General features: G+C 38.9%; 1 protein-coding gene across 1 annotated transcript in view; it reads left to right on the forward strand.

Annotated features, from left to right (window-relative positions):
• CFAP47 (cilia and flagella associated protein 47) overlaps window positions 1–12,173 on the forward strand; it is a 540,470-nt gene that overhangs the window by 21,691 nt on the left and 506,606 nt on the right. Inside the window, exons 5-8 of the mRNA XM_058712583.1 lie at window positions 308–536; window positions 982–1,142; window positions 3,044–3,171; window positions 5,558–5,793. Of these exons, the coding sequence (XP_058568566.1) occupies window positions 308–536; window positions 982–1,142; window positions 3,044–3,171; window positions 5,558–5,793 (754 nt within the window). The remainder of the gene's footprint in view (window positions 1–307; window positions 537–981; window positions 1,143–3,043; window positions 3,172–5,557; window positions 5,794–12,173) is intronic.

Genomic DNA, 12,173 nt, shown 5'->3' on the forward strand with positions numbered 1-12,173 from the left:
ATGAAATAATTGGTGATATGGACCTTGCAGTAAGTCCTTTTTTGGAGTCAATTCATATGATTATTTTCCAACTCTCTTGTTTCTTGGGGACAATGAATTAGGTTGTATGTATGCCGTTCTACTGTGCAGATTCAGACAGAAGGACAGGACATTCTCTGGCATGTACGTGAAAGGAACTGCTCTTAAGCCTTTGAATTTTAATTATAATGTGATTTTATAAAATTTCTGTTGATCCAAATACTTAGGAGAAAAATTAAGTATATAAAATTCTACTTAAGATATACATGTATAATTTATTATCTTGTAGAGTAAGTTTGCAAGGTCGTCCAGATATGCTCCTGAGGGTCAAAGCTCATGTGGTTGAACAGATTATTGAATTGCTAAACATGAGTGGTGACAAGAAGTTGGAATGCATACACTTTGGTTCTGTTTTCTTCGGAACTTCAAAAATTGAACATGCACTTCTGTACAATAATAACCCAGAACCCATAAATTGGGTGGCCATAATACAGGATGATTCAGTTGGAGAAGAACTGGTAAGTAAACAGTGTAACAGGGGAAGATCAGTCATTATGTTTTGAAACAGATTGTTTTGAACTTACTAATAACCAAAAAGCTGTTAAATTATTCTAAGTATGTTTTAATGTACAGATAGATAGGATTCCCTTTCATGTGTCTTCAAGGATAACCTCAAACAATTCTGTAAATTAAACTAACATTGATAGTAATATATATCTGAAGTACACCAGACAAGTGCTTCTTATAGATTAGTAACTGGTTGTGGGGATTTCTGTTCTCATGAATTTTTTAACAGTTTTTAAAATTTTATAATGTGCCTTGGTCAAATTTATATATGTTAAAGACCTACATATCCTTGATCTTCCATACTAAAATTTCAATAATTATTTGATGATCTCCTCTTGAAATATTTTATTTGTGTTCTGCCTTAATATTCTTTGTATTTCTGATTTTATATTACAGGGTACTAATATTCAACAAAGAACAGATGTTGCTTTAAATAATCTCCCTTACTTAAGCCGAATAAAGAACATAGATGTTACCACTTTTATCTCCTGTATTCCTAATGAAGGGAGGTTGCTACCTTATCAAAAGACCATAATTACATTTTGTTTCAGCCCAAAGTAAGCAAAAATTCAATTCTGGTGTTTGTTATTAATTGAAAGTGTATCAATCAGACGTTCATCACATTGATTGTAAGAGTCCAACTTGTCAGAATGTGCAAATCAGTGTTTTCTTATTACGGCTCTAAACATTTCAAACATGGTTAATATAATTTCCAATATTTAAAAATTTTGTTCTAAATATTTCATGTTAGATTGTGAATTGTTCCAGACCTTGTAGGAGTGGAAGCTTTGTGTTGTTTTTGACTATGGTTCCAAATGAGTCTGTGCAACCAAGACCTGGTTGTCCTTGTAGGAATAGTCAGGTGATGCCAGCGGCACGCCGCATGTGCAGGGGCCTCCAAAGAGGATGCTCTTGCCACAGCAGAACATTTGCCAAGGAGCATGAATATTAAGCCTATAGCAGCTGCTGGAATCAACCATACTTACTTGCTGAAATTCATACAGACTTTTAGTACTTTTGCCAGTGTATCTATTTTTTTATAATTCTGTGTACTTGGTTTGGTTATTTAGTTTGAAAATATATTTGGAAATGCTGTTTTAAACATAGACTAGCAACTTCAGCTCTACTTGAGTGGTTGCCGTGTGCGGTAATAACTGATCCAATTGTATGCTTCCCTTTGTGAGAAGGCAATGTTCAATGTACTTCTCTCTCTGGCCACAGAGCCACTTGATGTTGATATCAATTGTAGAGGACTGAATTGTGTTTTAATTTAAGGAGGGTAATCAAGTAATTGTTGGTTCTATTTGTACGATCTGTAATTGCCTTCTGAGTCGTATCTGCCTGCGGGAGATTTCTTTGGTCAATGTGTAAGATTCTCTTGAATACACAATCTTTGAAATTCTAACTGTTTTTTTTCATGGCAGCATGTTAACTTTATTTGAGAGTCTAGCATAAACTCATAGGTATGAGTATGATGGAAGTCTTAGTTAAATAAGTTTTTAGTGTGCTATTTGCATCTCTGTGTAATATTTCACATCAGCCTATTTTTGTGTGTATATTTGAGTACCCACTGCTAAAAAAGCTAGCCTCTAGGTAAGGCAAGTAAAGACAGTTTACTTACGTCTATGAAGTAACCCATCTCTCACTTTGGTCTTTTTCTTTTCCTTTCCTTTCCTTTCCTTTCCTTTCCTTTCCTTTCCTTTCCTTTCCTTTCCTTTCCTTTCCTTTCCTTTCCTCCTCTGATGAGATTTGACTGTTACAAATCTTGTTCTCCTCTAAGAATGTGGACAGTGTGGCTAGCAATATGTGCTTAGGCCACAGGAGGAGACAGATAAGGAACAGAGGTTTGCGGTTACACCCAGGGGTAAGAAGGACTATTGTAGAGAATTGAACAGAGTTCTTAATTAGCAATGAACTCAGCCTGGAAAGAAAATCCTTTACATAGAAAGTGGCATTGCAGGTGGACCCTGACAACTTACTGTATTTAAGTTACTTTTGACTTGCAAATGTTGTCATGAACTGATTTTCGGAATCTTTCCATTTTTGTGGCCTTCTTTTGGCAGGTCTCTATATCCTGGGCAGTAATTTTGGAAAATGGATCACAGTTAGATTTTCTTTACTGATTTTTCATCGTTTGCATAGATTTAAGGATTGTATTGATCCCTTATGAGAGGTAACAGAGTGTATCATCTTTGCTTTAAAAATAATTGATTGTAGGGGCACCTGGGTGGCTCAGTCAGTTAAGTGTCCAACTTCAGCTCAGGTCATGATCTCACAGTTTGTGAGTTCAAGCCCGCATCAGGCTCTGTGCTGACAGCTCAGAGCCTGGAGCCTGCTTCAGATTCTGCATATCCCTCTCTCTCTGCCCCTCCCATGCTCGCACTCTGTTTCTCTTTCTCTCTCAAAAATAAATAAACATTAGAAAAATTAAAAAAAAATTGACTGTAATTTTTTACAGGCTAATTATTGATGGTAAAAAGAATTGCGATCCTTCACATAGGCAAGACTATGCTCTTTTTTTGAGATTTGAGTCTGTGGGAAGTAAAGATGGATTTCTGAGAGATGATAACAATAAAACCATCAAAAGTAAGTACAAAATGAACATAAGCATCAAATATGTACAGTTTAAATTGTTTAAAAGTTTTTACATAATATTTGTAGAGGCAATTTAATAAAAATATTACTGAATAGAACAAAAATGCAAACATTCAAGGGATCTTAATGTCTTTTGTGACATGTTAAGAAAGAAGTCAACCTCAGAATCATTTCCATAAAAATTTTCCAAGTTAGAATTTAGATGACTTTATTATTTTTAAATGACATTAGATAAACATGATATCTAGCGTGCATATGCCTTGCAGGCTATGTATCAAGATGTGTTGCCCTTTTTATATTCTTAGGCAATATTAGATGGGCTCTAGTGAGGAAAAATGGAACAAGACTTGGGAGTTCAGCTTAGCCAGACAGATCAAAGAGAAAATAAAGATAGAGACAGGTGAGGGATTGAATCTAGAAAGATGAGTCCAGAAGATTTGTGTGTCAGGATGAGTGATATCATTGAGCAAGGTTCAACTGTTTTCCTAGCACAGAAGTTGCATGTCTGCTCCTACTTATGTCATGGTTTGTGACATGAACTCTGTCTGCCTGTCATAGACAGAAGACTTGTTTGAGTCTTGCAAGTTAATCTGGTTTTGAATGGCTGGAGATGGAGATGCTAGGTTTGCATTAACGGTAATTTAGAGTCTGGGATTGGCTAGTAAGAGCATCATTGAAGAAATACACACTCTTCTTTTGGATTCTAGTTACAGTGCTCTCCCTACAAACCTGTTCTTTCATCCAATTAGAGCCCACAATGTATAGTTCCTACCTTCTCTCTAGTGTCTTCAAAACTCCGTGTTTATGTTATTGCCCAGATTATATTCCCTTGTCCATTAATTTAATCGTCTTTTTCCCTGTACACTTAAGTTTCTTGGCCCATATCCCATAGTGACTGAGTGGCAAACCTCTAACCTGATTAAATTCAACTCTTAGCCTACCCTGGGTCAGTACCGGGGAAGCTAATTGTGCTGGCGCAAAACACAAAACCATGCCATGAGGTTTCACTTTTTAATCTGTAATCACTAGCCTCTAGTGGGTCCCACAACATGAGATCAGTATCACACACCTTCCCTTCTCCCCTCACACCTCCAAGACTTCCTCCTTCATCTTTACTCTAAACTTGTAAATACATTAAGTAACCTAGCAGACGTTTCCACCTGGGTATCTACTAGGCATCTCAAACCTAACATGTTCAGAAAAACCCTCCTGGTTTCCCCATAACCTGTCCCTCCTACAGTCTTTCCTTGTCTCAAGAGATGACCATTTTATCACTTCAGTCGCTCAGGCCCAAAACCATTTATCGCGTGTTCACTTTCCTATTCTATATCCAGTTCATCAGCAAATGTTGTTAACTCTTCCCTCAAAACCCTATGTTAAATCTGTCCATTTCTCACCCTTCTTCTACTACTCTTATCCATCCACACATGGTTTCTTAGGGTTTTTGGAACGTGCCAAGCAAATTCCTACCTTAGAGTCTTTGTACGTGCTCTTCTGTTGTCTGCAATATGCTTTTCCTGATTTTTGCAATATGATTTTGCAATATGAATTTTGTCCTGAGTTCCTTTATATTTTTGCTCACATGTCTCCCTATCAGAGAGGCCCTTTTGGACTTTACCATGTAAAAGAGCAGCACAAGACATTGTGCTCTGTTTTACCCTTGTAGGAGAGGATAAATAATTTTCCCTCTACCTCCCTTAATAAAAGACAGAGTAAAAGGGGAAAAAAACCAAAAAAGCAATAACAGAAATTTAATAACATGTATATATCTGGTATACATGGGAGAGACCCAGGAAAACTGAGTAACTCCCCCCAAATGCCCAAGCCATCACTTTAAATATCATCTACAGCTAAAGACATAGGATGTTGGGGTGTGGGAGCCAGTTATAAAAGTTTTCAGATAAATCACAGTAAGGCTGGGTATGGTTGTTAGGCAGATTTAAGTGTCTGCCTTCTTTGATAAGAGTTTCTTCCCCGTAGTTTTCAGAGCTTTTCGTGTGTCTGCTATTAAAAATAGTCAGCTTAAAATAATCCTTATGCCAAAGAGGCATATTTTTGGGTGCCAAGTTGTGTTCCCCTTCACCCTACATTACCTTTCTCCATATCACTTATCCTTTCTGAAATGTTATTGTCAGTGTTGCCTCACTAGAATATAAAGTCCATGAGAGCCAAGAACGGTGTCTGTTGTATTCACTGCTGTAGCCCCACGGCCTAGAGCAGTACCTGGCATACAGAAGGCACTCAGTAATTTTGTTGAATGGAAGATTGAATGAGCTACCCATGTCTCATCAGGTCTTTCAGATGACACTATTTGGACTGAGCAAATATATTCTGGATTCCCAACACTTTTTATGTTAAAAAGCTATTGTTTTTATAGGTGATCGATTTCGGAAAGTGGAATTAGCACTGACGGGCTCAGGACTTCCTGTCGTTCTACACTTTGATCCTGGAAATTTCCTTAATTTTGCACCTTGTTTTATGGGTGAACATTCAGAGACGGTGTGTATTATGCAAAATCGATCCAAGTCACTTTCCGTGACGTACCGCTTTAAAAAAACTGCACATTTTAAAATTGATCCTGAAAGGGGCAAGATTGATGAAGGATGTATCCAGGTAAGATAATTATTCTATGCTTTCACATGCTTTGAATATTTTAATATTTGCTAAAAAGACATGTAGAAGATTAAAAACTTCATTTTGTTCCATCAAGATTATAAATTGTATCTCTTCTGTGGCCTAGTTATGAATACTTCTGTGTTGGCACTTATGCAGTATCCATAATTATTTGTTAAATGTCTTTCACTTGCCAGGAGAAGAATTTGACACTGTAGGGAATGTAAAGCAGTACAAAACATGGTTATTGCCTCTAAGGACTTTTTTAATTTTATTTTATTTTTTGGCACTGAGGGCATATTTATTTATCTATACCCCAGGAGGTAGGCCCCAAAACTGAAATATCCAGCATGAAGCCTTGGCCTCCTGCCTTGGGTGGGTGTGGGCACAGGTCCTGAAGCCTTTGTCTAGGACAGTGGACACCAGACACCAGAGGTGGGATGCTCCTGGGCCAGTAACTGCTGAGAGCAGAAAAAAGCAAAAAGGAAGTAGGACCCAGCTACTTGTCCCAATCCCAGAGATGCTGAGAAGACTGCAAGATGCTTTGGGCCTCACCCCTACACTGAAGGTTGGCCAAGCTGGGATGCACACGTGGGGGACAAGTGGAAGTCCATTACCACAAGAGCCCACGCTACAGTTAACCCAAGGCAGAAGAGAGGGGGCTGGCAGATTTGGCTATGTGGGATCCAGGCCTTGCTCTCCTGTGAGGTGAGGTGGTATGGAGGAAACCAGCCACTGTAGTCTGACTGCTTGCTGAGGGGTGGGTTTCTGAGCCTTTTGCATGAGTGCATGCCCCTCGTCCTCCCAACTTTTCCGAGGCTGATGCGAAAGGCGCCCTGTAGCCACCAGTCGTGGGCATTATGTGCCTGAGGCATGGTGAAGGGTGGCCGGTGTCAGGGCAGGCTCGCCTCAGGCTTGTCATCGCCAGCATCAGGTGGGTAGGAGGTGTCTGAGCGCAGGTCCCAGCGCAGGGCTTGGGTCTCTGCACAGGTGCATATACTCCTGGAATGACTCATGCAGGCCCACAGCCCCACCATCCCCTTGCGTGGCATCACGAGGGGGGTTTTGCATGGGCACTGCTCTTAGTGTAGTGGGGCCAGACTAGGATGCAGGATGCACAGCTCAGCTCCTTGTGGCTGTGGCTGCATCTGCTGTAGACTTGCTTCCTCTCCTCCTGGATCCCTGCTGGCCGCGTGCCAACTGCAGAGGCCACGTGCTAGTGGTGGCAGCCCCGCTCTGACATAGGTGGTGGTGCCCCCTGCCTTGGTGGAGGGCAGCTGGTTCACTGTCCCGCATTAAAGGATGCTGTCTCCTTTCCTCCAATGCTCCTCCCACTGAGGATTTTTTTTAATGTTCTAAGGAAGTATAAGACATAAATAAAAACAGTTATGGTTTAAGAAGAATGCAAAATGTGTGGCGCTTGGGTAGCTCCATCGGTTAAGTGTCCAACTCTTGATTTTGGCTCAGGTCATGATCTCACAGTTTGTGGGATCCAGCCCCATGGTGGGCTATGCGCGGACACTGCGGAGCCTGTTTGGGATTCTCCCTCCCTCTTCCTCTCTCTCCACCCCTCCCTGCTTGTATTCTCCCTCTCAAAATAAATAAGTAAACATTAAGAAAAAAAAAGAATGCAAAATGTGTTGCAAGAAGTCTGTAATAAGGTGATCTAGAAACTCAGAGAACAGTGTTTTTACTTCCAGCCAGGTAGCAAGGTCTTCCTATGATAGTAACATGAGCCTGACCTTGAAGGTTGAGTAGAATTTTCAAACTGGAAACTGATGATACTTAATTGACCTAGGCCTTTTCCTGCTGGTGTGGAGCACACAAGTTGATCTCTGAGGAATACCAGTGAGTACCAGGTCAGGTTATGTCTTTCTCACTACTCAGATAACTCTTGCCCTTATCCTCTAAACCACAGTTGACTGACTATGGTCCACAGGCCAAATCTGGCCTGCTGCCTGTATTTTTAAGTAAACTATTATGGGAACATAGCTGCTCTTATTGTCTGTTGTCTCTGTCTGCTTTCACACTTCAAAGGCAAGGTTGAATAGGTATGAGAGAACTGTGTTGACTTTAAAAATGAGATAGTTATTTTACCAGCAAAACTGGGTTTATTTGGGAATAGCAGAGAATTGTGATTCTAGACAAACAAGCTACGGTCAAACCCGTAGGCTAGCCCGACAACCAAAGAGGATTTTATGGAGAAGGAGGAAGTTGGGAGTGGTTATTTTGAAGGAGAGTCCATTGGAGAAAAGTAGGAGTTCAGAGTGATGACGGTTTGCTCTTGGCTGAGTTGCTGGGGTAGTTGATTTCTCATAGGAAACGCAATGTACATCTTTTCCTGTTGGGACCTGTAACTGATGATTCTTTCCTGTCCATGATTCTTCCTGTAATTGAAGTCTAGTGTCAGGGCGTGAGAGCTCCTCCTTCTGGCCTCCCAACTCCATTTTAGTGAGGTTTCCCTTTATTAATTTTTACAGTTGTATGGCCCATAAAACCTAAAATATTTACTGTCTGGCCATTTACAGAAAAAGTAGAGCCTTGCTCTAAACAGTAGCAAGCATGAATGCTTTCAGTTTCAGTTCGGGTTTTTCTGTCACCATCTTTTCTCCACTGCATTGTGATATGGCTCATAAAGTTATTGATGGAAGCTTTCTCTCAGTTGCAATCAGGAACTATTGTATACATGTTTAAATGCATGCAGCTCATATTTATAACTCTTCCTGCTTCATTAGAATGACTCACTTCCATCCCCCCAAATTTGGATAGATTTAATCAGTCTTTATAGAATAACAACCGATGTTAACCACATTATGCAGAACGTTTGCTTTTTAACTGCTTCCTAGACTTTCTTTAGTTCAAGTCTCTTAAATCTACCAACTCAGCTTATTTTCTCCAGCGACATGTACATCTTTTAAAATGTGTCTGATAGCTAAATTCCTAATATAATTTTTAACCTTATATGTTTTTGGCTTTCTCAAGCACTCATGAGTTTCAAATTAATAGAAAGTGAATGTAAGAAATGTGGAGGGTGGGGGGGCTGCTGGACAATTGTGACTTCCATAGACCGGTCAAATAGCCTTTAATTATTTAGATGTGTGATAAGATTATTCTTATTTTATGTATTTATTTTAAAGTTTACTTATTTATTTTGAGAGAGAGAGAAAATGAGCTGAGGAGGGGCGGCAGGGGAGGAACAGAGGATCTCAAGTGGACTCCACGCTGACAGCAGAGAGCTCAATGTGGGGCTTGAACTCATGAACCTTGAGATCATGACCTGAGTCAAAGTCAGACGGTTAATCAAGTGAGCCACCCAGGTGCCCTTATTTTATTTTATTTATTTAAAAAAATGTTTTAACGTTTATTCAGTTTTGAGAGACTGAGAGAGACAGAGTGTGAGCAGGCGAGGGGCAGAGAAAGAGGGAGACACAATCTGAATCAGGCTTCAGGCTCTGAGCTGTCAGCACAGAGCCTGACATGGGGCTCGAACTGATGAACTGCGAGATCATGACCTGAGATGAAGTTGGGCGCTTAGCCGACTGAGCCACCCAGGCGCCCCATATTTTATTTTTAAAAGTTTATTTATTTTGAGAGAGAGAGACAGACAGAGAGAGAATGCGCGAGTGTGGAAGGGGCAGAGAGAGAGGGAGAGAGAATCCCAAACAGGCTCCACACTGTCAGTTTAGTCTGATGTGGGGCTTGGTTTTATGAATCACGAGATCATGACCTGAGCTGAAACCGAGTTGGACACTTAACAGACTGAGTCACCCGGGTGCCCCAAGATTATTCTTTTTAAAATAGTAGCTTATTAAAATATAATTCACATATCATAAAATTCACACATTTAAAATGTACAGTTCCGTGGTATTTAGTATAATCCCAGAGTTGTGCAACCATTAGCACTAATTGTACTACATTCTCGTCACCCCAAGAAGAAACCCTGTATCCAATAGCACTAACTTCTTCTCATTCCTCAGCCTGTGGCAACCGTGAATCTGTTTTCTAGGTCTATCAATTTACCTGTCTTTGACATTGTATGTAAATATAATCATACAATATAAGGACTTTGTGTTTGGTTTCTTTGATTCAGCATTATATTTTCAAGTTGCATCACTGTTGAAATATGTATCAGTACCTCATTCCTTTTATTGGCCAAATTATATTCCATTGTATGGATACACTACCTTTTCTTTACCTATTCATCAGTTTATGGGCATATGAATTGTTTCCACCTTATGGCTGTAGAAATAATGCTGCTATATACATTCATGTACACGTTTGTTTTTTTGTGCATGTGTACAAGTTTTTGTATGGACAGATTTTCCTGTGTATGTGTATATTGTTTTTTCACTATAGAAACAAAGTATGTAATTAAACAAAAGGAAACATTTAAAAGTTTTAGTGTAGATTGAAGTGTTCTGAAGGGATGTGGCAGTAAATATGCATTTTATATTTGCCTACCCTTCCCCAATTTTATGCTCACCATTTTTGTCGGTAGTTTTATTGAGTTATAAGTGACAAATAGGAATTGTATATGTTTAAAGTATACAACTGGATGTTTGATATATGTATACAATGAGAAACAGTCACCACAATCAAGCTAATTAACATATTTGTCATCTCATATTGTTATGAATTCTTTTCTATGGTGAGGACACTTAAGATCTACCCTTTTAGTGAATTTCAAGTATACAATATAGTATTGTTAACTATAGTCACCATCTCCAGAACTTGCTTATTTTGCAGAAGTAAGACTTTGTACCCTTTGGCCAACATCTTCTTATTTCCTGTTCCCTCCCACCCCTGGTAACCACCTTGTACTCTGTTTCTATCAGTTTAACTATTTTAGATTCCGCATATAAGTGAGATCAGGCAGTATTTGTCTTTCTGTGTCTGGGTTATGTCACTTAATATAATGTTCTCTAAGTTCATCCGTGTTTTCACAAATGTCAGGATTTCCTTCTTTTTATTTATTTATTAATTAAAAATTTGTAACGTTTATTTATTTTTGAGAGAGAGATAGAGAGTGCAAGTGGGGGAGAGACAGAGGGAACCAGGGAGACACAGAACTTGTAGCAGGCTCCAGGCTCTGAGCTGTCAGCATGGAGCCTGATGAGGGGCTTGAACCCATGAACCATGAGATCATGACCTGAGCTGAAGTCGGATGCTTAACTGACTAAGCCACCTAGTGCCCCAGGGTTTCCGTCTTTTTAAAGGTTGAATAATATTTCATTATTCTTCTGCATGTGGATATCCAGTTTTTCCAGCACTGTGTATTAAGGAGACTGTCTTTTTTCTGCTGTGTGTTCTTGGAAGTTTTGTTGTAGTCTGGTTGACTCTAAATGCATGGATTTATTTGTGGGCTCTCTATTCTGTTCATATGTTTATGTGTCTTTTTTCATGCCAATACCATACTGTTTTGATAACTGTACCTTTGTAATGTAGTTTGAAATCAGGAAGTGTGATAAGTCCAGCTTTGTTTGTTTTGTTCAAAATTGCATTAGCTATTCAGAACCTTTCATGTTTACATTAGGAGCAAAAAGAATAAAATGCTAGGAGTAAATTTAACCAAAGAGCTGAAAGAGTTACACACTGAAAATTATGAAAATTTGTTGAAGGGAATTAAGACACAGATACAGAAAAGAACATCACAGGTGGAGAAGAACCATCTCCATGGTTTAGGAGAATTAATATTTTAAACATCTATACTACCCAAAGTGATCTACAAGTTTATTATAAACCTTGTCAAAATCCCAACTGCATTCTTTACAGAAATAGAAAAAAAAAAAATAGAAATTCATATGGACAGGTTTTCAGTGCTCTTCAGTATATACTAGTGAGTGAAATTGTTGAATCATGATAACTCTGTTTAACTTTTTGAGAAACTATCATACTATTTTCCAAAGAAATTGCACCATTTCACAACTCTTACCAGTAAAGAATATGTATTCTAATGTTCTAATACCTCCACACCTTTGCCCATACTTGTTAATATCCTTCTTATTGGTTATATTCATCCTGATGGGCCCAAGTGGCTTATCATTTCAGTTTTCATTTACATTTCCCCAGTGACTAATGATGAATGTTTTTTCATATGCTTGTTTTGCATTTGTATATCTTCTTTAGAGAAATGTTTATTCACGTCTCTGATAGTCAGAATAATGTCCACCTAAAAACGTCCCTATCCTAATCTGTAGGATTTGTGAATATGTGGTGTTCCATGGCAAAAGGAGGATTTAGGTTTTAATTGGAAGTAATGTTGATAATCAGTTGACTCTAAAATGGGGAGGTTATCTTGGATTGTTTGTGTGGACCCAGTATAGTCACAGGGATACTTAAAAGTGGAAATAGGAGGCATTAAAAGTGTCAGTGATATGATG

This window comes from Neofelis nebulosa, chromosome X, assembly GCF_028018385.1.
Source record: "Neofelis nebulosa isolate mNeoNeb1 chromosome X, mNeoNeb1.pri, whole genome shotgun sequence".
Classification (NCBI taxonomy): domain Eukaryota; kingdom Metazoa; phylum Chordata; class Mammalia; order Carnivora; family Felidae; genus Neofelis; species Neofelis nebulosa.